This window comes from Saccopteryx bilineata, chromosome 3 (genome assembly GCF_036850765.1).
Source record: "Saccopteryx bilineata isolate mSacBil1 chromosome 3, mSacBil1_pri_phased_curated, whole genome shotgun sequence".
Classification (NCBI taxonomy): Eukaryota; Metazoa; Chordata; class Mammalia; order Chiroptera; family Emballonuridae; genus Saccopteryx; species Saccopteryx bilineata.
Window position 1 is genome coordinate 67,840,720 of NC_089492.1, and position 26,556 is coordinate 67,867,275.

At 43.6% G+C, this 26,556-nt stretch overlaps 1 protein-coding gene across 10 annotated transcripts in view; it reads right to left on the reverse strand.

The window, feature by feature from the left end:
* Window positions 1-362: 362 nt before the first annotated feature.
* Window positions 363-26,556, reverse strand: part of NCOA2 (nuclear receptor coactivator 2) — a 315,226-nt gene continuing 289,032 nt past the window's right edge. For 8 of the 10 annotated variants that reach the window (XM_066266291.1, XM_066266295.1, XM_066266286.1 and 5 more), the window contains 9 exons: window positions 24,031-24,160; window positions 18,174-18,339; window positions 15,087-15,365; window positions 13,790-13,867; window positions 11,915-12,149; window positions 8,732-8,909; window positions 7,705-7,900; window positions 5,064-5,153; window positions 363-2,914 (listed from right to left, as the gene is read on the reverse strand). In XM_066266291.1, the coding sequence (XP_066122388.1) occupies window positions 2,903-2,914; window positions 5,064-5,153; window positions 7,705-7,900; window positions 8,732-8,909; window positions 11,915-12,149; window positions 13,790-13,867; window positions 15,087-15,365; window positions 18,174-18,339; window positions 24,031-24,160 (1,364 nt within the window). In that variant the 3' untranslated portion in view covers window positions 363-2,902. The remainder of the gene's footprint in view (window positions 2,915-5,063; window positions 5,154-7,704; window positions 7,901-8,731; window positions 8,910-11,914; window positions 12,150-13,789; window positions 13,868-15,086; window positions 15,366-18,173; window positions 18,340-24,030; window positions 24,161-26,556) is intronic. The other 2 variants (XR_010730241.1, XM_066266294.1) reach the window with 2 other exon arrangements.

Here is a 26,556-nt window from a genome sequence, read left to right on the forward strand (position 1 = left end):
TTGTAGTAGAAGAGCTCACTTCCCGTTTTCAACTTACCACATTACATGAACACTTAAATGAGTCTCACAACCAAGTGGATGTATGTATACTTTTCACATTATGTGTTTTTCACATTTAGTAATATAAGTAAAACACTGATTCTTTGTCCTAGTAAACAAAAGCCAAGGACTCAGTCTAATGAATTTACTGTGTACAGCATGAGAAATACTGATAACTTAGGGGACTGATTTGGCTTTTGCTTCCACAGTGATCAATATGATCAGAGGATTCCTTCACTTACTTTTCTCTTAATTAGATGTAAAGCAAAACCCACTCCCTGATCCGAGCCATAAGAGAATTTATAACCTTTTTTCCTTCAAAACAGCCACGATCATGAATTATTCCAAATGGCTAGCATCGCTGTTGACAGATTCATCTTAGGGTTGACATTAGGGCACAGTGGGCAGATGGATAGACATACATGATACACAGGTATTTTTTGGACAGTGTTACAGTGAAAGGGGACTTAAAACTCGAAACAAATGCAGCTTAAACTCCATTTCTCCTTTGTGCTGTGTGAAGCTAAAGTCATTCTAAGACATATTTCTAAAAAGCAACTTAAAACTGGTCACTTTAAATTGTGTAGGACGTAAGTCTAATCACACTGACGAGGCCGTGGAGTTCTGGGCCGACATCTGCTTGTTTCCCCGTCACGGCTGGGCCGCCCAATGGTTTGGCTGAGAAGATCAGAGCTTTCCGAGGGGACATGTGAACTGGTGGCGCCGAGAAGTGCTGTTCGTTGGCCACCTCCCTGTAGTGAGACCCCTCTCAAGATGAAAAAGGTATCGAAATGCAAATTTCCAGAAAATTTCTTAAGATGGAGCAAGACCTTCAGACCCTCTGCTTCCCTTTTACCTTTCGGCTCGCTCGCTCTCTAGAAGCCACAGTGTGTACAGATGGGCTCGCTCGCTCTCTAGAAGCCACAGTGTGTACAGATGGGCTCGCTCGCTCTCTAGAAGCCACAGTGTGTACAGATGGGCTCGCTCGCTCTCTAGAACCCACAGTGTGTACAGATAGGGGAGACAGAGATAGAAAGCGGGGCAGCCTGTCTATCTTCTACCCTGCCACGAGAAACAGTCGGATTTCCAGGAAAAACCTCTCTGTTCCTAAAAAGCGTGGCTAGTGAGATATAAAATGCTTTGCTTTTTAGACATCAAAAAGACACCATTCTGAAATTTAGGTAAGAAAGTATCTGTCTTAGGGGTTGAGGAGAAATAGCTCAAAAAAGGTAACCAGTTTTTTGGTATTGCACTTGTCTGAAACTGACACCAATTAATAAAAGATTATTCCCCGACCAGAGTGGGCAAGAAAAACAAACCGTAAAAGTGGCCTGCTTAGTAACATGTAGTCTAAGGTTCATTAAGAAAGAATATAAACATATAAAAATCAAGAACAGGTTCCTACAGCGGCTGCGTATCATATAGATTAGATAAATGATTTATGAGCAGAATCACAAGGTTTAGAAAATAAAAAGTCTTAAGTCTACAAATTAGGTCTAATCAAGGCATTGATATTTTTTACAAAACACCTTTAGGAGACATTGCTATGGAGATATCTAATTTAATACTGAAGTACCTCATTTTGAGTCAATTCCACAATATGTATACCTCACACAAATTATACAATTAAAACACTTGAGTTCTCAACTTAAATTATTGCTTGTTTACATATAAATTGGATTGTATGTACCTTACAAAACTTCGGCTTAATCAGCACTGCTAAAAAAAAACAAAATAAAAACCACATGGCGGAGGTTAGGTCTGTCATGTCTGCTGTCAATTTGAGCACACCGTGATTCTGTGGTGCAGGCCTGTGTCACCGGCGGACAGAGCGGGCACCCTTCTGAAGCAGGTGTCCTCAGGGTGATTGTATCAAGTCCTAACTTTGCTCCTCTCCTTGCCAGTAAATGCATTTTTCTGAAATTTAAGTTAGCAACTTAAGTGGCTGGCAAAACATTTAAGGAAATAAGGGCTTACCTGGTTTCTGCTGCTTTTATTGTTTTTTGTTTTTTAAAAGAATGAAAGTGAGGGGAACCAAAGCAGAAAATAATCAGGATGGGTGAGGAAGAGGAGATGCTAATCAAAGCTGTCTGGTCAATCTAAAGGAAACTTACTCTGGAGATGAAAAATCTTGATTTATGAGTTACACGAACTAGTTTGGTTTTAACAACAACAACAACAACAAAAAGTACTTGTCAATGTCAACTGTCCTCTCACAGGACCCTTTTTATCTGTTCAGCAACTGGAAACTCTTTCCGACTTGGTCTTGAGAGCTTTTTGCAAAGATACAACTCCAACTCCATTGGACTTCGCTTCTTGGGGGTGTCTGTCCATATAGAGCTGTCCATGGTGCCTGCCTGCTTTTATCCCAAACGCAGGGTTTAGCTTAAAACACATGTAGTTTGCTTTAAAAAAAGATCCTTTTCTTTCCCCCAGATGAAATCTGAATCTTTTATACTAGACTGAATAGCCAGAGAAAACAAAGCAAGAAACCAGTGTCTGGAACCAAACAGGAACAGAACAAGAGCATGGTTGTTTTCCTTAAATACGCACATTTAAATACATTCAATCTGACATGGGTATGAATTTGCCTGTCAACATTTACTTTGCAGGAGAGATCTAAGTTGCACTAAGGTGAATGCAGTGAACAGACCCAGCAACTGTCTGGACGCAAGCTTCAGGCTGTCGAGAGGAGAGGCTGCTGCCCCGGGAGCCAGCCCAGGCCGTCTGCTGAGCTTGCTCGGGCAGAACTGGCAGCCGGTCGGGGCGTCGGAACAAATAGACGCAGCTCTCCAGACTGGGAAGTGTTCTGAGCAAGTGAGCCCAGTACGCTGAAGAAAGAGGCAACCAGCTACCTTCAGTGTCACAAGTATTTCTGCAGGGAGACAGAGAAAATTATGAAAGATCTCTGAATATTTGGTAAAACCATCATAGAGCCCATTACAAAAACATCAGAATACTTGGCTGTTTAAAAAAATGCCAACCACGTCTGACCTGTGGTGGTGCACTGACCTGGAATGCTGCAATCGCTGGTTCAAATCCTCGGGCTCACCTAGTCAAGGAACCTATGAGAAGCAACTACTACTACAACAAAAGTTGATGCTTCAGGTTCTCCCATCCCCCACTTCTTTCTCTCTCTAAAAATCAGTAAATAAAATCTTAAAAAAAAAAAAAGCCAACCACAAGCCTGACCTGTGGTGGCGCAGTAGATAAAGCATCAACTTAGAAAGCTGAGGTTGCCAGTTCGAGACCCTGGGCTTGTCCGGACAAGGCACATATGAGAAGCAACTACTACGAGTTGATGCTTCCTGCTCCTCCCCTCTTTCTCCTTCCTCTTTCTAAAATCAATTAAAATAAAAATGCCAGCCACAAAGGCTGCCTCTGGGTGAGTTTATCTTGATTTTGATGCAAACAGATAACTGAACACAAGTAATGTCTGCAAAGGCCAGTGGATCTAACACACTGTTCTGAAGGACACACTGCAGTGGGTTCCCAATTGCTCCTTCTGAATGACTGCTCTCCTAGCAATGACAGCCTAGCCTAATTCAATCTCTTCCACCTTCTCAGAAAAGGTTACTGAGACTCTCAGTTGCTGAACTGCCCCCACCTTTTCACAGCATCTGACCCAGAAGTGGCCACCACTTCCTTAATCCTTCCTCAACATCACCCAATACAAACCTACTTCCTATATTAGGCACCTCTTGACTCTCCCTCACAAAGACTGTCCTAAGGTTCCCCGGGTGTGTCCTCCATAGCTTCAGCAAGCTCAATCACCCAGGTTTTTCCCAAACAGGTAATCTTGCTTGTTTCTGGCTGCTATGTGCTGACAACATGAATGACTGGATACCAAGGATTGTGGTGTGTGTGTGTTTGTTTTTTTAAGTGAGCAAGAATCAGGTGGAGGCGTTTTTCTCTGGCTGGTGCAAATATCTGTCAATGCTTTTTCTTTGGCTAATTACAATGACTATCGCCCCCCCCCCCCCCCGTTTCACCCACTTAGCAAATATTAATTGAACACCTACTCTAGGGTAGAATCATAACAAGACATTAAGATACTTCTAGTCACTGCTATTAAGACATTGTTGAACAGCCTGACCAGGCGGTGGCACAGTGGATAGAGTGTCGGACTGGGATGTGGAGAACCCAGGTTTGAGACCCCAAGGTTACCAGCTTGAGTGTGGGCTGATCTGGTTTGAGCAAAGCTCACCAGCTTGGACCCAAGGTCGCTGGCTCGAGCAAGGGGTTACTCGGTCTGCTGAAGGCACACGGTCAAGGCACATATGAGAAAGCAATCAATGAACAACTAAGGTGCCGCAATGAAAAACTGATGATTGATGCTTCTCATCTCTCTCCGTTCCTGTCTGTCTATCCCTTGCTCTGACTCTGTCTCTGTAAAAAATTGTTGAACAGGCCAGGCTGACAATTAGTGCACGCGCCTCCGGAGCGGGCACAGCCGGGGAGAATTAAATAACAGTATGATCCAAGTTATGCAAGCGGGAATGCTAGCTGCTGTGAGAACATAAACAACTGCTTCTGGGATTTAGATACTTAGACATAGAATTTTAGCACATCAGGGCTAAAGACCAAAAATTATCTAGTTTAAGTAAGATTAGGGAGGAAGTCAGCCCAAAACAATGGGTTTCACCACCGCACACTGAAAAGAAACCTGGAGAAACTCTTGTGGGATTATGGATCCTAGTGGTCACAGGTGGAGCTTCATTCCTGGTCAGTTGCATAATTCTCCCTCTGAAGCTGAAAAAATTCATTGCCCCTTTATGTTTTGCTTTGCCATAGTATCATTCCAGTGCAAAATTAGTGTTCTTAATTAAAATACCACCATCAGCTCAATTAGAATTAGCTCAAAAGAAATAATTATACAAAACCATTGTAAGTCAGATAAAGTTAGGATTTGTTTTAAAAAAATCACAAACATTATAATTATCTTCAATCTATCTGTCAATTTTGGCCTACAAAATATTCACGCTCACTTAATCCTGTTCATACATTTCTTCCTTGTTTCTTACCCGTGATGCGTCTCCCTCCTGCTTAATCATGTCCATTCCAGGGAGCTGGTTTGGGAAAAGGCTGCCTCCCCTCAGAGCAGGGTCATTAACCTGAGGGCGACAAAATGGGACGGTAGTTATTTTTATTTATTTCTAGTTTTTATTATTTATTTTTGATAGTAGCTATTTTTCACAGGACATCCAAAAATGTAGTGGGGAACATCCAAGCACCAAACTTCCTCTTGTCTGTTTTCAGAAGTAAAATGACGGGAAAGATGACTATATAAAAATGGCTACTTCCCACTATTCACCCTCCCATGTATATATTTTGGGTGGAATATGGAAAAACATGAAATAAATACTTGTAATATCCTAGCTGCCTTCAAATTAAATTTTATTGGCATTCTGTATAAAAATTCAAGAGATGATCATACTAAAAGTATTTTTATGTCAGAACATGCTCACTTTTTGGGCTAAATTAGACCAGTGACTCACATTTGGGACTTTGATGTCATGTGAGAGGCTCCTCATATCCTTATTACTTAGGCAAATTATTGATTAGCAAGCGCCAGTGTGAATACCCAAAACAGAGTTGAATTTGGGGAATCTTCCACGACTAAGTGAACTGTTCATTAGCATTTGTCATGTCTTTTGCAAATTACAAAGTGAATGTACAAATGTTGGTAGAGGATTGATTTTTTTATAAGATACACTCTGCAGTTGTGTTATTTTGGCTTCCAAAATTGTGATTCTCAAAAGTTTAAAATCCATGCAAAAGTTTCAAACAATCTGGACTAATAAAAATGCACCAATTTGGGCCCTAGCCAGTTGGCTCAGTGGATAGAGCATTGGCCTGGCATGCAGATGTCCTGGGTTCAATTCTTGGTTAGGGGCACACAGGGGAAGTCACCATCTGCTTCTCTTCTCCTCCCTCTCCCCCTTCTCTCTCTTCTCCTCTTGCAGCTAGTGGATCAACTGGTTTGAGTGTCAGCCCCAGACTGGGATTGCTGGGTGTATCCCAGCCAAGGGCACATACAGGAGTCTGTCTATCTCCCCTCTTCTCACTTATAAAGAAACAACCATGTACCAGTTCGCACCTGGGTAGGTTGACAAGGACCCATGCTAGACTAGACCATCTCAGCAGCCCTCACTCTGTACACTTCTTAGAAAGTCAGTCAAGAAACATTAGTGGCCCACTTTTGTGGAAAATTCAACATTAACACGATATTTTCTCCACTGAAAAGATAAAAGTCTATATATTATTATTACATGTATGCATAGAGCTTTCTTAAATTATAAAGGGCTTTAAATTTTCTCACGCACCACTATGCATTTTTATTAACATCTTGTTACAGAATAAAACACCGAAGCACTACAAGATTCAGTAAACTGTGGTTTATCAACATCAGAATTTAATAGACTCGATCAAACTTCCAATCTTTTGCCATTCTCACAATTGTAATCTAACTGAAATTTAGTGTTGGCAATGACTTATTGGTTACATCACTTCAATTTCCTTGCCTCCATTTCTCTTTATATAAAATAAGACTTGGGGTCCTTGCCACACCTATATTTCAAATCAACTACTGAGGTAGTATAATACCAAGCATTTTGTGCCCTTTAAAAATAAGATATTCAATGCCCTGGCTAAGTAGCTCAGTTGGTTAGAGTGTCATCCTGATACACTAAGGTTGTGGGCTCAATCCCCAGTCAGGGCACATACAAGAATCAACCAGTGAATGCATTAATAAGTGGAACAACAAACTGACAGTTTTCTCTTTCTCCCTTCATCTCTCTCTAAAATCAATAATAATAATAATAAAGATCTTCTATAAACACAATTCAAAAATTATTAACCAGTATCTTACCTCTGGATAACCCTAGCACAGATGCCTGAGTCCCACCAAGACTGGCCACCTGAGGTATCAGGTGCTTTGAGTCTCTCCTACTAGTAAAGATAGTGTTTACTCGAGGTGATAGAATTGTTTCAGTTTTTCAACACGTAATGGCGTCATAAAAAAAAATTTGACTAAAAAATTATGATATCCACCCACATCCAAAGATGATAAAAAATAGTTTTTGAGTCATCTGATTTTATATTTAGAAAAAGAATATCAAGACACACACACACACCCAGGAAGGTAGATAGATGAGAAGCATCAACTTGTAGACTTATAATTGGGGCACTTTAGTTGTTCACTGGTTGCTTCTCATACATGCCTTGACTGGGGGGCTCAAGCCAAACTGTGACCCCTTCCTTAAGCCAGTGACCTTGGGCTCAAGCTGGTGAGCCTGAGCTCAAGCCAGTAGCCTTGAGGTTTCGAACCTGGGTCCTCTGTGTCCCAGGCCAACACTCTATCTGCTGTGCCACCTGGTCAGGCTGTAGATTCATGTTAGCATTTGTAAATTCTTCAAATAAGAAAAAAATTTAAGTGACAACAAAGTTAAGAAATGTTTTAAGATGCTTGAGCAGCCAGGAATCCTTTCATGTGTTATTTCATAATTAACAAGTATTCCTGGTAAGTGCACTGACAAAGGTGAAAAAATACTCTTCAAAACACACGTGGGAGTGGACAGCAGATGCTGAGGACAGGGAAAGATATACTCAATGCAGGAATAGACAAAAAGTTATCAGAGGACAGGGGCTCCTCGGGGTGCTCACCTGCTCGGGACCCATGGAGGACAGCCCCGACGTAGGCACGGAGGTCACTGAGGTCATGATCTGTCCTGTCATCTGGTTCATGTTGCTCATCCCACCTGTGTTGGTGGCCATGGATACATTGATGTTCATATTGTTATTGTACATGCTGGTGTTGGCTTGCTGCCCGAAGTGCGGTGGGGACTGTTGTGAATACATGCTGGAATGCAATGCAAAGATGGAAACATTAGCGCTCTGTGCAGACAGGCAGGTAGCTCTGAGCACTTGTTCCTCAGGCACCTACCGCAGAATGAATAGATCTAGGCTGGGAGAACCCAGGGTGGGACCCAGGCACTGAGGCCAGAAACAAGGGCTTGCCTGACCAGGTGGTGGCACAGTGGATAGAGCGTTGACCTGGGACACCCAGGTTCAAAACCCCAAGGTTGCTGGCTTGAGCAAGGGGTCACTGGCTTGGCTGGAGCCCCCTCAGTCAAGGCACATATGAGAAAGCAATTAATGAACAAATAAAGTGCTGCAACCATGAGTTGATGCTTCTTATCTCTCTCCTTTCCTGTCTGTCCCCTGACCCCCACTTCTCTCTCTTGCTAAAGAAAAAAAAGAAGAGAGACAGCAGGGCTTGAAGTGCTGAATGAAGCCGTGGAGGGAACACAGCGCCATGAAGGCCTGGGATGTCTGTTTTACTTGTGTGTCTGCAGCAGACAGGCTTTTTGCTTGTTTGCCTTTATTATACATCCTAATAAGGACAGTTTTGGGGCACTGCCTTCCTCAGCAGTTCTATTAGAAATTGGTGGGGTGCTAGCTTCCTAGGGGAGTTCCTTTTAATTCTAAGGAAAAGACTTTATGTTAAGCTTTTGCAAATTCTAGTGACTGCCCTAGAAAAAGTAAGCTGTAAAAGCTGGTTTACCTAGCAGTTTACTCGATATTGCTTGCTTGCACAAAGAAGTTAAGAAAACTACGAAAAGAGACTTGTGGTCTATAGAAAGATTCCCTGGTGTCAGTTATATCAGAAAGACCCAGAAACACAGCATACCTGTTTGCACCCATATTCCCCTGTGCCCATCCATTCATGTCCGAGGAGGCCTGGTAGGCGGGGCTGGCCTGGGTCTGCTGCAGCATGGGGCTCTGGGTGTGCGCCATTCTGGGCGACATCAGAGGACTCTGGGGCGTGGTGGCCCCTGTAAAACCAGGATCAGGCTGCTGACTTATTCCTTAGAAAACAAAACAGAAATCCAAAGGAGATTGTTAGTTTTATCACAAAGACTGGTGCAAAGAAATATTCACATTAAGTACACATAGAAAATTACTTTCAAATATCTGTTCATGTACTGGTTAATATATTTTATAAAGATTTTAAGGTGGGATAAAATGCACACACAAAAATATCTCCGTATCTTAATTCTCTGCAGTGGTTACAAGGGTGCCTATGAACCATATTCATCGTCATGGCTAGAGGTAGAGAGGGAAAATACAATTTTTCCCCATATCCTTTTTAAAATCAGTAATCATCAAATATATATTTTTCTTTAACCTAAAATAGTCTTAATTTTTATATATCATTATAAGGACTGTTTAAAGTTTAAACAGAATTAGAGTTCAACTATATATAAAAAGTCGAGTGCCTCGGCTGTGCAGCTCAGTTGGTTACAGAGTCGTCCCACTATGCCAAGGTTGTGGGTTCAATCCCCGGTCAGGACACATACAACAATCAACCAATAAATGCATAAATAAATGGAACACCAAACTGATGCCTCTCTTTCTCTAAAATTAATCAATCAATAAAATTAAAAGAATGAAAAATACATCCATCTCATAGAGAATGGCTTATGTTAATTCAGTAAAATATTATTCAAATGTGTTAACTTTTAAAAATTGATTTTAGAGAAAGCAAGCAACATCAATTTGTTGTTCCACTTATTTATGCATTCACTGCTTGATTCTTTTTTTTTTTTTTCTGTATTTTTCTGAAGCTGGAAACGGGGAGGCAGTCAGACAGACTCCCGCATGCGCCCGACCGGGATCCGACCGGGATCCACCCAGCACGCTCACCAGGGGGCGATGCTCTGCCCATCGGGTGTCGCTCTGTCGCGACCAGAGTCACTCTAGCGCCTGGGGCAGAGGCCAAGGAGCCATCCCCAGCGCCCGGGCCATCTTTTGCTCCAGGGAAGCCTCAGCTGCGGGAGGGGAAGAGAGACAGAGAAGGAGAGGGGAAGGGGTGGGGAAGCAGATGGGCGCCTCTCCTGTGTGCCCTGGCCGGGAATCAAACCCAGGACTTCCGCATGCCAGGCCAACGCTCTACCACTGAGCCAACCAGCCAGGGCCCATTGCTTGATTCTTGTATGTGCCCTGACCAGGGATCAAACCTACAACCTTGGCGTATCAACATGATGTTCTAACTAACTGAGCTACCCGGCCAGGAGATAGATGGCATTTTAAAAAATAAGCAACTGCGTGCACAACGAGCTCATCTGTCTTATAAAAGACTCTATGATACTTGAGTGTTATCCAGGATTAGCAAGAATAAGGAAAAAAATTCAATGCAAGCTTCTTGTTCAATTTAGAAGCAAATAGCATTTTAGACTAAAAGGAAAAACATTTTTTAGAAGACTTTTCTAAATCAAAACGAATATAGAAGAAAGGTGCTTAGAAATAAAGGAAGCAACTTCTCAGAAAATTTCAGCAACGACATCTAGGTAAACAATTTTTTCCCTACAAGAGCTGTAAAAAGTGCATATTTAATTCATACTTATATTAGCGATAAAAGAAATGTTGAAGATCACATGGGAAAAAGCTGCACATTATCTTTGTTTCTTCAAAGATATATGAATTTAAGCACCACAAAGACATGACAGTTATTTATAGTAAGCTGTCAAAAGATAGGGAAAGTCATTTTGAATATTAATGTAAGCACTTACTTCTATCAATAGTTCAACTATTAATTGAACATGACAGACACACAAATGTTAATATTTATGACCTTATATACTTGTTTCTTAAGGCTGACATTAAATAAATCAATATGAAAAAACTAAGAAGTCTTATGTTGCAGTTTCCTTTTTTGTTTTTATTTTTTTAAATTTTATTGACTTTAGAGACAGACAGAAATATCAGTCTGTTCCTGCCTGTGCCCTGACGGGATTGAACTGACAACCTTTGCATATCTCCGACAATAATATCAGTCTGTTCCTGCATGTGCCCTGACGGGATTGAACTGACAACCTTTGCATATCTCCGACAATAATATCAGTCTGTTCCTGCATGTGCCCTGACGGGATTGAACTGACAACCTTTGCATATCTCCGACAATAATATCAGTCTGTTCCTGCCTGTGCCCTGACGGGATTGAACTGACAACCTTTGCATATCTCCGACAATAATATCAGTCTGTTCCTGCATGTGCCCTGACGGGATTGAACTGACAACCTTTGCATATCTCGACAACGTTCTAACCAACTGAGCTACCCAGCCAGGGCTTTCTTTTTTTAAGGATTTTATTTATTTATTTTAGAGAGAGGAGAGATAGAGAGAGAAGGGGGTGGAGAGGAGTGGGAAGCATCAACTCATAGTAGTTGCTTCTTGTATGTGCCTGACGGGCCAAGCCCAGGGTTTCAAACTGGTGATTGACCTCAGCGTTCCAGGTCAAGGCTTTATCCACTGTGCCACCACAGGTCAGGCTGTTGCGGTTTCTATATAGCATTTCTCAAGAATTATCTATTCATTAAAGACTGGGTGTAATCTTAAGCTTTTTATATTTTTTCAAAGTTGTAGGACCTCTTTAATAATTCCATTTATAGATGTCTCTCAACATTCTGTGTTCATCTATTGATTTGTTTGAGTCAGACTCAGAGGTTCTCAAATATAAATACACACATATGCAGCTGTGTTTGCAGACAGGACATAGACACAGATATCACACATGCTCACACACACGACTGGCAGATGCACACACCCACGCATACTTACTTTGGTCATTCTTAAAGTAAGACCTGCACTCAGAGAAAAGGTGGTACCTGAGCTGAGAGACTGAGGGGACCGCGCTGGACTTGCGGACTCCTGACAGGCCCCAACTGTCCTCCCAGGTTTCCTATCACTCCCTGGTTAGCCAGAGTCATCTGGGAGCCATGCAAAGAACTGTGAGGGAGGAGCTGTGGCCCGGGGCTGGGGGACACCGGGGAGAAAAGACTGGTAAAAGGTGGTGGGGATGCTAGTCCAGTACCGTAGTTTGGAGGAAATGGAAACTGCTGTGCGTTCGCCTGGGGAATCCGGGGGTTGCTCATAGCTGCGGGCATACCGCTAGGAGCCACCATGCTTGATGTCATGTTCAACCCCTGACCTCTCATCATCAGAGTTCTCTGCTGAACTTGCTGTTGCTGATGCATCTGTCTCTGTCGGAGATGCTGGTTCAGGATTTCCCTCTGCCTCTGGGCCAGCATCTGTGCATTAATAGGTGCCTGAAATGGGGGGCAGTACAGGAAGGGAAACATTGGGGGCAGACACAGGTTAAAAAACAAACTGTATATTACAAGTAGGATAAAAAATGGTACCATCTCATGCAAAATTATCTGGAAAATAAATTTACATGAAAGAAAATTTTAGACTGGAACAGGTGGTTGAGAATATGAGCATCTATGTTCCACAGAGATGCTGATTATCCTGAAACCTTGCAATGACATGCACAGGTAAGTTCAATGTTAGTACAATTAATTTGGGGCTCGTGGTGAGAGGACACTTAACTGAAGAACCTCACAACAACCCCAGTCCGTATGTAAGAGGACTCAGATATAAACTTTGAGGATGGCTGTTCATAGTCTCATTCAAGGGCATTCAAGTCCAAAGGGAAACCAAATCACTGTGCCAAATGGTACCAAACCCTTCAAAAAAGTCTGAGCAGGCCCTGGCCAGTTTTCTCAGTGGTAGAGCGTCGGCCCGGCATGTGGAAGTCCCGGGTTTGATTCTTGGTCACAGCACACAGGAGTGTGCTTCTCCACCCTTCTCCCTCTTTCTCTCTTTCTCTTCCCCTCCCACAGCCAAGGCTCCACTGGAGCAAAGTTGTCCCGGATGCTGAGAATGGCTCCATGGCCTCCGCCTCAGGAGCTAGAATGGCTCCTGCCTGACAGGGCAATGCCCCAGATGGGCAGAGCATCGCCCCCTGGTGGGCATGCTGGGTGGATCCCAGTAGGGCACATGCGGTTGTCTGTCTGACTGCCTCCCCACTTCTAACTTCAGAAAAATACAAAAAGTCTGAGCAGAGGCAGAAAGAGGGAGAGTGTAGGGAGAGACAGGCAAAGGGAGGGGACACCAGTACTTGTTCACAGCAAGAGAGATGTGAGGTTGTTTATGGGCCCTAGCAACATACGGCCGATGTTCACTACTCGTGGATTCCTTTTCTGTGAACTCCCTTACTCACTAAAATCTACTTGTATTTGAAGTCACTATTCACAGTATCACTGTCATTTATGGACACATGTGAGCAGCGGAGAATTTGAGAGGCCCCATGTGCCGGTTCCCTCCCGACTCCACCTTCTGGTTCCCACCCTTATACTGCAAACAAGTGTCCTTTTTGTAGGCTACTTAGTTCCACGTTTTTCAACACTGCTGTACTTTCTGTTGGCGATTCTACTCTTTACAAGGGCTCCTGAGAGCAGCGCTGAAGGGCTGCCTGGGCACCCAAGCACAAGAGGCTGGGCTGTGCCTCATGGAGAAAACACAGACTGTTGGCTGGGAGTTCAATGTTCATGAATCCACAATATATAAAATAAGTTGTTTTCAAATGGAAACACACCTAAAACAAGGTTCTGTATTGCTAGATTGCTGAAGATGTGACCAGAGCTTGAAGGACCCGTGCTCGCAATGTGTTTATGGAACACAAGGTATGAGTGACGAGAATCAAGTGAACCCGGGAACAGCAATGGCGGCGGTTAGGAGGAACCACACAAGTGAGATTAGAAAGAGAACTGAAAGACATTCCAGGTCCAGTGTGTTCGCCGGGATCGTACAGTGTCTAAGTTACCTTACTCAGGACATCAAGGGGAGAGAAACGACAGGAAGTGCCAGGGGACACAGTGAAAGCTGACGCTCGTCTGCTCCTTACCTGCGTGGGTACTCCAGGCCTCAGCGTCAGGTTCACATTTGAAACATTGCTGATTTGATTCATAAGCGGCTGGCGATTCTAAATGCATACACATAGGACTCAGTATGTATGTATGTTTATTTTATTTTTTTTTAAGAATCAGCACATTTTAAAAACAATATATCCTTCAAAAAAATCACCCTCCCAACCCAACATCTGCATGCTGTTGGTACTGAAACCCTGTGGTTTGCAGCTGAATTACCAGGAAAGCTAGTTTTGAGTGAGGCGTCAGGGAAATTATTTTGAACTGTTTGGAAAATATACTGTTTGCAAGGGAGAGAGGGAGGAGAAAGGCCAGAAAAAGAGGCCAAGAAGAGGACTAGAACAAGGCTGGTGCTTGCCACTCAGAAAAATCAAAGGAGATTTGAAAGCTTGCAGCATTACTACACGCTGCATTACAAGACGTGCCTGAGCCAGTGCGAACAGTGACTGGTTTTTGTTTGTTTGTTTTTTTGTTTTTTCTGAGAGAGAAACAGGAACATTGAGCTGCTCCTGTATGTGCCCTGACCAGGGAATTGAACTGGCAACCTTCATGCTCCAGAACAACACTCCAACCAACCGAGCTATCCGGCCAGGGCTGGGTTTTTTTTAATTAAAAAAACTTTTAAAAAAATTCACTCTTTTTAATTTTATTTTAGATTTTACTTATTCATTTTTGAAGAGAAAGGAGAGAGGGAGAGAGAGAAAGAGTGCGAGAGCGAGACCGCAAGAGTGAGAAGGGGGAGGAGCAGGAAGCATCAACTCCCATATGTGCCTTGACCAGGCAAGCCCAGGGCTTTGAACTGGCGACCTCAGCATTCCAGGTCAACACTCCATCCACTGTGCCACCACAGGTCAGGCTAATAGTGACTGTTTTTGTCATGAGTTAGAACTCAGGAGCAACTGGTATCCTGAGTACTCACTTTGGGCTAGAAACTGTGCGAGGTCCTTTAAAGATATGCATACTGCCCTACACTGTACAACAAGCCCATTTTACAGAATAAAAATCGAGGCTCAGAGAGCAAGGTCAGACCATTAGTAGATAATGGAGATAGGGCATAAAAGGATAGGAACTCTGTACTGGGGTGGAGTTAGAGGAGAAAGAAAGGAAGTAGAAAGGAGTGTGAAAATTGTAGGATCATCTTGGAGAATTTATACTCCCTTAGAGAGCATGGAATAAGATTTAAGCCCTCCCAAGGACAACAATTGTTGCACCATCTGACCTTGGTCTTTGTTGTGTCCCTGACCCCTGACTTCCAGGCACCCACAGAGGACATACCTGCTGTGCTTGGAGGCGATGCTGCAGCTGAAGTCTTAGCTGATTTGGCTGGTTCTGCACTAGGCCCGTGGGCCTGAGGCCAGGTCTGGGCTGCATGCGGAGTGTGGCGTAACTAGGCCGCTGCCCCATGCTGTGGAAGTTGGGGTCTTGCATGGGAGAGTAGCTCCCCTGGGCCATCTGTGCCTGAGATGCGTACTGCTGGGGGAAAACAGGTGCCTTCTGCTCCAGCATCATGTTGGAGTCCTGACTTGGGAACTGGTCTGGATCGACTGCTTGGCTCTGGAGGGAAAGCCCCCAAGGAACAAGCAAAGAATTAAAAGCACTAAAAACAGCAGAGGAAACAGACAGCTGGTTTCTCACTGTCAGAGGTCAGAAGCTTTTTATGCTGTCCTCACTACACCAAGATCCTTTTAGCCTGACTTCACTTTTCTTCCTCGGGAAGCCTCTGTGTCCCACAGATCCAGTCATGTGAGAAAGGGCAGGGGTCGAGCTTGACTCCAGGGTGACTGTAACCAAGGGAGGGGACACACCGGTTGTGAATGCGGCCTACTCGCGCCCCCGATCAGAGACTGACCTGGACTTTAAATGCCCATGTTTAAAGTTTTTTTCACATATTATTCATACCTGTATAATTCATTTGAACTAAACAACCACCTTGGCATCTGGCTGGGATCAGCAGTGTTGGGGTTCCCACCATTATTATTCCCATTTTGCAGGTAAACAAAGACTTGGAGACGTGAAGCGAACTGCAAGAAGGTACCCTGGCTAGAAGTCGTTGGGTCCCATCCAGTTTGTGCCTCGGGACCTGGGCTCCTCACCAGTATGATACTCTGCCTTTATTTAACTGCTTTCTGTGGCTCTTGGAGTTTCCCACATACCCCACATTTTGTCACCATCTTATTATCTACTACACATACTTAATGTGTCTGTCATGCTTGCCTTCTTAGGGCTCCCCTATCTATCTGGGTCAGAATGGGGCAGGCGTAGAAAATCCAGACCTCCACAGGGGGGACCAGTCAGACCCAGGGGGCTCTAAATGTCTGTGTGCAGAGGGGAAAAGTGTTCGTGGCTAATGCTCCTCTTCTACTTCTAGGGGCAACTGCTACAACCAAGTCCTGACATGTAGGAGGGAAGGTCCAATAGCAGGAGCATCTAGGTAGCTTTCTTTAGCTTAGTAACATCCTAGGCTTCCTCAAACCAGCCCACCCACGTTGGAGAGGGGTCCAGAGCCACACAAGATTGACATCGGTGTGGCCCTGAGGGTGAATCGTGAGAACAGGGCCCACTGCCCCCTCCCCATGATAGCCTTTAAAAGTGGATGAAGTCTATGTGGGGGAAACCATTCACTACTGAATCACTGCTCTAACTAAATACACAAACTATCTCAGAACTTTAAATATTTGCCCATCTTTAACAGAGAATAAATTTAATCAAGTAATTTCCACTTTCAAAGAAAACACAGTTCTGGTAAGTACAAATCAAGTCAGTCCATTTACACTTCACATTTCCCCTGACTCCACCCGATAACCACATTTCCACAATTTGGTTTAATATGATATAATAGTGGATTTGATGAGACAAAATAGAAATAATACAAATAAATGGAAAAAGGAGATATAAGTATTAAATGATGACATGATACCAGTTTTGATAAAAACAATGCACTCAGCAAAACCAGGAATACATTTTTAAATGTCACTCAGATAAAACTTGAAGACAACAATACTGAATGCTAGATTCTAACTACCACCCAAGGCACAGCATAGAAGCCACACAGGAAATATTTAAACTTCATTTTCCTTTCTTGATTTACTTCAGGTTATCATGTAACCTCAAGTCATCTCTTTCCATTCTGCTGTTCTTAGTATGAATCAACAAGTCTTAACTCCCACTGCTGTCTGCCCAACTGTGGGGATTATGACAAACTATTTTTAATGCTTTAGAGAAGTCTCCAGTGACTCTGCATCACCTTCATCATGGACTCTCACAACACGTCAGATGTCTACGAAGCCAACTGAACACTGGAAGGTACTTTTTAGTGATAAGACACGAAGGGGATTCATGCTGAGAAGTGAGGAAGACAAGAGCACAACTGTTACCCCTTACACAGTGAGCCAGGAAGGCCGCTCCCAAATGTAGCTACACAGCCAGATTCAGAATGTGCTGTCATTTCATGAGACTGTGTCAGGTTATTTATTGTATTACTGCTATAAAGTGCTCTTTTCTTTGCCAGTGACTTTTGGGCTCAAGCCGGCGACCATGGGATCATGTCAGTGATCTCACGCTCAAGCCAGTGAGTGACCTTGGGGTTTCAACCTGGGACCTCAGTGTCCTAGGTTGACGCTCTATCCACTGTACCACCAGCGGTCAGGCAAGAGTGATTAACTAAAAAAAAATTTATTGATTAGTTTTTAGAGAAAGGAGGGGAGAGAGACACAGAGATTTGCTGTCCTATTGATTTATACCTTCCTTGGTCGATTCCTGTATGTGTCCTGAAGAGGGATCAAACCTGCAACCTTGGCATATCGAAATGATACTTTAACCAACTGAGCTACCTGGTCAGGGCAAGATTGATTAACTTCTTATCCCCCAAATTTTTGTGGGCTAAACCCACGCAAAGGTCAAAATGATTAATGAACTACAGCATCTAAAATGACTTCTGCTAACATATTTGTAAAGTATTCTTTTAGAACAAATAGCTTCCTATCACTAGCTCACAAATATAAGATAAATATGCTGACCACGGATACTGGTTTTCTGGATGAAAGCCTTCTAGGTCACTGGGGCAACAGTACTCCCTCTGGGCCCTCTGCTCCTTGCCTGTCCCTCCCTGTCATTAGGTGCACTGGACCTGAGCTTCTGTCTTTCAGTTCAATAGCCCAAATCCTATGTAAAGCTCATTCTTGGGCCAGAGCTTACATAGGAGTATGGGAGGGGGGGAAGGTGGAGAAAGAAAACAACTAGCTTGGTGTGAGAGAAAAAGGAATTCTAAAAAGCAGACTGCAGATGATCTGTCCATGAGAGGAAACAAACACCTTCGTGCCCAGGAGCTGCTGGCCCCCACCCCCTGCGCCCCTCCTCGCATACCTGGCTGACCAGTTCGGGTATCCCCAAAGCTCTGTCAATCTCCTCCAGGCCATCGAAATTCCTCAGGGCCAAGTAGAGCTGGTCCAGGAGGGCGCCCTCGTCACTGGGAGACTCCGCGGCAGGGTGTGGGCACAGCAGGTCATCTGGAGAGCTGCCAAATGGCTGCCTGTAAAGAGACAGACCTCACCGTGCGCCTGCGCAGAGCTAGCAGACACAAAAGGATCAGCCAACTTGCAGGCTCTCTGTAGTCAAACAATGTGCCAGCCAGACGAAGAACAAAATGACAACCCCAGATGAGACACACTCCAAAAAGAACTTTGGCCAGAGCCACCTGACCACTACGGTTCCACAAGTTGACACTGACTCCTCACACACGTTTACTTTGACTGAAGTAATAAAAGGACTTTTCTAAACTTTGGCAGGAAAGACTAATGGATGGCAGAGTTATCAATTTGTTGTTCTACTTATTCATGCAATCATTGGTTGATTTCTGTTATATGCCTTGACTGGGGATCAAAACCACAACCATGGCTCTATTGGCACAACACGCTAACCAATTGAGCTACCTGGCCAGGGCTCATCTTCTGTATCTTCAGAAGCTTCATTCCTGCACAACTACTACCCCTGCCCCCACCTCTCCACTGGTAATAAGTTCATGTGCAATGCATTGTATTAACTCCAGCAAGGCTGCACAGGGTCCACATGAACCCAGACTCCCCAGTCCTACATCCAACTGAGTCAAAAGGAAGGGCAGGAACTGTCTCCTACCTTTGCAAGACAGCTGCACCCTTGTCAAGACACATCCAAATGCTTAAAAAAACAAAACTGATGCAAATATTAACCTGCATTTAAATAATTTCCTCCATAATAAAACAACTCATTTGTGTTACATGCTTTTGGTTTCTTTTTTTAATTAACTCAAACTAAGGCATGACAGAGATTAGAAAGTGAATCAGTACCCCGAGCCCTCTTCGACTCAAACTGGGACTCCAAGGCACCTCCCTGCTATATCCTTCTCTGAGTCTTCTAGTATAAAGCTCGCAGGTTCCTTCCCAAACACTTCACCCAGCTGGCTCAGAATTCTGACTTCAGCTCCCCGGTGAAAACATCTAAGTCCTTGGAACTGGGTGGTGGTGGTGGAATTCAAGGACATACTCTTTGATAAAGCCTAATTTTTCTAAACTTAGTATCCACAACTTCCCAGTGAGCCCCAGCTATCCTTGGCACCTGACATTCCCCAGGAGCTGCCATGCAGACCAGCGTAATGCTGGGGACTTGCACTCATGTCTCACTCTTTTCCCGTCTAAGGCTCTACCTTCCCGCTAGGCTGGGCCCACCTCCTTCAGACACACCTGGCCACCCCACCCACCTCCCGTTCCATCACCTGCTACTGTGCTGTGCTAAATTGATATTGGCACTCATGCCAGAAACACTAACTTTAAGACTGTGCCTGGTGAGGACATCTAAAACCTTTTTGTTGGCCCAGTACCTGAACTACATAGGCTCAGTTTTCGGTTAATGAAAATAAAAGCTTCCTGATCTAGCCAGGAAATCATACCTTATACACAGAAAAATACATTGCACTGTGGCTTAGTTTTCTCAGTTTAGGCATACTGTAAGTCATATCACTTCCTGTAAAGACACCGTAATATGATTGGCTATGAAAAACTACTGGTCCAGAATTCCAATCCCAATTGTATAAATGATTGTCAACATAATGAAGAAATTATTTTCCTCCATTTTGAGCAACTGCAAATATAGTTACAATCCAGATGGTGACTGACAGGCACGTGTAATACTAAGACAAGGATAATATTCAGAGGAATAAAGGGAGGAACACACACAGGCGAACACAGCCGCGGATGGAGCCATCATCAATGCAACTCGCATGTCTTGCAATCTTCATTTTTATGGATGGTCTAGCAGGACACTTAGAATGTTGTTAGGAGACAGGGGTTGATTCTGAGCTCTTGTTTGACACAGCATACCATTACTCTCACTTTCCACATGTATTTTCAAAATTCTGCCAAAAAATAGCAGCTGCTACATGATGATAAATGGTCAACACAGAAAACTTTATTCTCAGATACATTTCAAATAAGAGAAAACCAAATTAACTCAGAAATTTTGAGCTACATGTGAAAGCAAGTCTTTCACGAAAGGCAGCTACTATAGTACAAGAAAAAAAACCTTATAAATCCAACAGAAACCCTCAAACAAATCTATACATTTTGGATTGTATTTTAAACCTCTCTTTCCCATTCCAGATGAATGAAGGAAAAACCACAGTGGAATTACAGAAAATGGAAATTCAGCTACAAATCAGTGAGTGTGGGAATATGTTAGTGAAACTACTGTCTTTTTGAAATGTGTACATAAACTAATGCTTGGTTCATAAAACATTAAAAAACCTATTCCTAAACAGGCTGTAAAAATATAAAATATTAATGGTGACACTTATAAAGAGGATTTTATCAAAAGGGAGGCGTTGTAAGAATTGTTACCCATCACATCTGAAGCTCTAGAACAGTAGGATTAACATCAAGTTGGTCATCAGTTTCATCCAAACTGAATTTTTAAAATAAAAGAAGCGAGATGAGTGGCTGGACGAACTAAAATAACTTTCAGAGTGGTGAAAAGGTTTTGTCTTGTTCACACAGCTCTCAGACGGACGCTGACAGAGCCGGGGCAGCGGCCTCGGGGCAGCGCCCAGTCATGGCCCGCACGGCACACCCGACAGCGTACTCTGTGATGGCACTCAGTGAGATCTGAAATTTTTCTTAAAACAAACACAAAACCAAACCAAACAGAACTCTCATCTGTTTGGGCAAGAGAGCAAATCCGAACTTTGGGCATAGTTTCATTCAGAAATGACTACCAAGTGTTGGATTTAATTATTGCACTACATTTTTATTATGTGCAAGTTTCCATGGAAATGGGTGGATTTTTAACATAGCAAATAAACACATTTGGAAAAGCCCTAACGCTGCCTGACATTGTGAAATTAGACTCACAGAGCTGGAGGGACTCTGAGAAAGCCCGACCCCCTGGGACTGCAGAACTCCCATGATGCTCAGTCCCCAGCAACCTCAGGGTACATGCTGCTGCCTGTGGGGCTGGCCCAGAAAGAGCCAGAATGCCTGCCTGTGGCTATCCCTGTCCGTTCTTCCAGCCTCATTTCTGCTAAAGGTGCAGCAGGAGGACCAGAGGTGCAGGCGTCACCCGGGGCTTGTAGACTCCTGGGTCCCACTGAGACCTGCCTTTAAATAAGACCCCAGAGCTGGTCACAGGCACAGTGGGGCTGAGCACACTTGCTTCTCCCTGAGTGGCTGGAATACAGTAGCGAGCACCCTTCTCTCTCTCTCTCTCTCTCTCTGACTGTTATCAAGCAGTTCCCCCAGTCCTTTCTTTCAATGAAATAATCAGCTCCCTACTTCTCTCATCTTTTACCTTTTTAAAAAAATATCATGGAATTTTGGCCCTGGCTGGTTGGTTCAGTGGATAGAGCATTGGCTGGTGTGTGGGCATCCCAGGTTCAATCCGTGGTCAGGGCACACATGAGGAACAACCATCCACTTCTTTTCCCCTTTCTTTCCCCCTTTTCTCCCTATTCTCCTGCAGACAGTGCATTGAAATGGTTCAAGCGTGAGCCCTGGGCCCTCAGATAGCTCGGTTGGTCCGAGCATGTCAGCCACAGGCACTAAAAATAGCTTGGTTGATTGAAGCATCACCCCCAGAAGGGGTTGCTGGGTGGATCCTGGTCGGGCACATGTGGGATTCTATCTTACTACCTCCCCTCCTCTCACCAAAACAAAACCAAACCACGAATCCTCTGAATCCTGTATTACACCCTTAAGCTATAGAACAGCAGTTCTGAGCTGTGCAACCCTACTACTACAAAGCATCATCCCAGGGTGGGACTCACTCAGACATTTGTATTTTTAAGTAGCTCTGGAAATGTATTCTCCCTTTGTAAAATTTCAAAAATCCTGTTTGACTTTCATCATCTGTGAATCTGTTAAGAGAAGTATACAATTATAGCCTAGAATAATCCCAGAAGGATAAAAACATTCGGTCTGTAGTAAGGTCTTCATTGAGCTGCCAACCTTAATTCTTTACATGTGAGCCTCAAGGCCAAATTTTCCCCTTCCCCTTCCTGACCCAAGAGGTAGGGAGAGAGTGTCAGGGACATTGAGCTACTTCTGTATGTGTCCTGACTGGTGAATTGAACCAGCAACCTTCATGCTCCAGGACAACACTCAACCAACACAGCTATCCAGCCAGAGCTTCTCCAGTTTAAGTTTTCTAAGTTTACTTCCTAGAAAACAAGGCCTGCATCTTGTAGGTTCCTACATGGCTCTTACTTAGGCTCCCAGCTACCTCCCTGCCTTGGGCTCTTGGCCTACCCAGCCAACTGAGCAGGCCATCTCTTAGGCCTCCAGTCCCCTGCACAACATTTGCTTCCAGGGCTCTGCTGGAAACCAGTGAGATTATGCATGTAACACAACTGTGATGTTGCCTCTGTAGGGAATAATACAAAGGAAAAACCTCCGAGGAGCTGAAGCTCGAACATCCTCTGAGCCATAGTAACAGGTGAGTTTTTACCCACAAAGCATAGCAAAGTAAAAGAGCTACCCCAATACTGCTGCTGGATTGAGCCGAGGGACCCTGGAGTAGACCCAAGAAAGCAGTGACCCTACCCCAGGCAGAGACCACTGTAGATTCTCTTTTAATAAAAGTGTTCTCAGCCTGACTGGTGGTGGCACAGTGGAGAGAGTGTTGACCTGTGATGCTGAGGTACCAGATTCGGAACCCTGAGGTCACCAGCTTGAGAGGGGACGCATTCAGCTTGAGTGTGGGATCATAGACATGATACCGTGGTCATTGGCTTGGGGAAGAGGTCATGAGCTCAGCTGGAGCCCCCGGGTCAAGGAACATAGGAGAAAGAAATCAATGAACAACTAAAGTGATGCAACTATAAGTTGATGCTTCTCATCTCCCTTCCTGTCTCTTTCTTGCAAAACAGAACAAAACAAAACCCAAGGAGTATAAATAAATTCCCACCTAGCAAAGCTCGTGGGAACTCAACATATAAAGAATTGTTCAAAAGCAATTAGAAAGAAAAGATCACCTACAAGGAAATGAAAACGACTGGACTGATAATCGGAACCAAAAAAACCCTCAATAAACTTGATCATATACCACATCCGTTCCTAAAAAAACTTGTTTCAACGGCTTATTGTAAAAAGTTAGAATTCTTCTGCGTTTGGTATTTAAGGCCCTCTATAAATCTATTCTATGACTGATCTACTCTTCCAGCCAAATCTTCTGATAGTGCCTTTTATATATTTTTCCAGAGTGGCAAAATATATTAAATAGAAAACTAGATGATTTTCTGTTGCCCTGAACGCACCATGTTGCCTCTATAACATCTAGTCTTCTGACCTATGTGACTTTGCCAGCTGGACCAGCTTCCTGCTGTCTCTGCCTCCTGAAATGACATTTTCCTTCACAACCTGCAGCCTTTCCCTGCCACCCAGAAGATGACTTCTTGAAATATGGTTTCCTTCTCTTGTGGCATTTACAGTGCACACTAACTACCTCACATTAGTTATTAGTGGACATATTTTCCAACTACGCTGTAACTTCCTTAAAGGCATGCTGTGCTCTAGGTCTGACTTTTGAATTCCCCCATCCCTACATGCCCCGCCAAATAGACACCACTGGAATATACGGAAAGCGGTCAGGCCCCAACTATTAAAAGGAGCAGACCGACTTCTGGCACAGGCATGTATGACATCGCTTATAGAACTCATACACACGGTTCTCCTGGATCTCCAGGGGGCTCAGGACTCACCTGTTTTGGCTGGCAAAGGAAGCCTGGTCTATAGGCAGGATGCTGTCAGGCCATGGGGCGGTCTGGTTTGGAGGAGCTTGTTGTTGGCTATACTGGGGTCCCCCCATGTTCATCTCTAATTCAGATGGCCCTAAAAAAGGTGAAGACAAAATCCAAAAAATCTTACAACTTGTAATCAGGGAAGTATCTATTTCTGCTATGCAATAAAGTGAAATATCTGGTTTTTAGAAAATGAAATGACAAAAGGAGTAATAATTAAGCGAAAATAATAAGACACTTCTTGCTCTGATACAGAAATAAGGCCAGTCGCCTACTTCAGGACTCTAGAGCAGCAGTTCTAAACTTCTTGCACTTAGGACCCTTGATAATCTGTTAAAAAATTTTTTTCATGTGGGTTGTAGCTTAATGATATTTATTGTATTGAAAATTATTACTGGTGAATAGAAAAAATGATTCCTAACTCATTTAAAAGTCATAATGAATCCAGTATATGTCAATGCAAATAATTTTGAATGAAAAACAAACACCTTTTACTGGCACTGTTTTACACTTTGGCAAATCACTTTATTTTCTGGATTGAAAGAGTCAGAGGCCCTGGCCAGGTAGCTCAGTTGCTTAGAGGGCCGACCCTATGCTCCAAGGTTGTGGGTTCCATCCCTGGTCAGGGCACATATAAGTATCAACCAATAAATTCATAAATAAGTGGAACAACAAGTCAATGTTCCTATCTAAAATCAATTAAAAAAATTTATAGAAGAGAGCCAGAATCTCCTATCTGTTTCCATATTCCATGTCCCAGAGAGAGAATGAGAGTGAGGAAGGAGAAGTGTCTTAGTATTATTATGAAAGTAGTTTTGACCTGGCAGACCCCTTCTGCTGTTCTTTTTTTTTTTTTTTTTTGTATTTTTCTGAAGCTGGAAACAGGGAGAGACAGTCAGACAGACTCCCGCATGCGACCGACCGGGATCCATCCGGCACGCCCACTAGGGGGCGACGCTCTGCCGCGACCAGAGCCACTCTAGCGCCTGGGGCAGAGGCCAAGGAGCCATCCCCAGCGCCGGGGCCATCTTTGCTCTAATGGAGTCTCGGCTGTGGGAGGGGAAGAGAGAGACAGAGAGGAAAGAGAGGAAGGGGGGGTGGAGAAGCAAATAGGCGCTTCTCCTATGTGCCCTGGCCGGGAATCGAACCCGGGTCCCCCGCATGCCAGGCCGATGCTCTACCGCTGAGCCAACCGGCCAGGGCCTGGCAGGCCCCTTCTGAAAGAGCGCCAGGGCCCTGCGCCACACTCATGGGAGGTGCTGATCTGCACATCTGAGCGCATGGTAATTCAGTGAGCTCTTCCACTGAGGGAGCAAGGAGCAGAGAGGAGGCCAGCAGCTCAGACTTAGATGCTCTCTTTTTAGAGGTTTAAGGCTAATTGATGATGTGAGCTTTTTAAGGATTTTATTATCACTGTCTGTAGACTTGTCTTCCATTACAATAAATTTCTTATGGAGTTCCCGGCTTTTTAAAAATTTTATTAATAATTGGAGAAATTCAGCCATGCAGCAAAACTCAGAGTTGTATTTCAGGCTCAAAAGCCAGAAGAAGTGCCCTTTGGCAAAGAAAGATTGAGAATACATTAATATTCCTTCTATCCTTATATTAGATATAAAGTATTTATTTATTTAAATTTGTAAACTGTATTGATTTAGAGAGAGAGAAAGGGGGAGAGAGGTACAGAGAGAGGGAGAGAGAGAGACAGAGAGAAACATCTATTTATTGTTCCATTCATTTATGCACTCACTGGTTGATTCTTGTGTGTGCCCTGACTGGGGATCGAACCTGCACCCTTGGCATTTTGGGATGATGCTCTAACCAACTGAGCTACCTGGCCAGATTATTATGATGATGTTCAAATGGAGGAAGATATAAAAAATTTCTCACACTAGCTAAATAGCTTGAGTTGGTTAGAGCATCATCCTAAAGCACAAAATTTGCTGGTTCAATCCCTGGTCAGGGTATATACAGGAACAGATTGATGTTTCTGTCTCTTTCTCTCCCAAAAATCAGTAACGAAGAAAAAAAGAAAGAGAGAGAGAGAGAAAGAAAGAGAGAAAAGAAAAGAAAAACAAAAAGAAAAGAAAAAAAGAAAAGCCTGACCTGGGTAGCACAGTGGATAAAGCATTGACCTGGAACTCTGAGGTCACCAGTTCCAAACCCCAGTGAAGGCACAGACAAGAAGCTACTCCTATGAGTTGATGCTCCCCCCACCCTTTCTCTGTCTCAAATCAATAAATAAAAATAAAATTTCCCAGTTTAATTTTGCATGGAATTCTGGTCATTTTCTATGTAATCCCCAAATGATATGAATTTATTTGGGAACCACTCATTAACTCAAAGTATGTTCTCTGTAGAAAGGCGATAGAAATGTCATCTTTCAGAAAAAATATGCCCAGGTGCACTGAGCAATGAAGTGCTAGGTAAGAAAACTGCTGCCAGAAGTGGAATGAGGATTCTGCACGATCTTCTCAAAACAATCCTGGC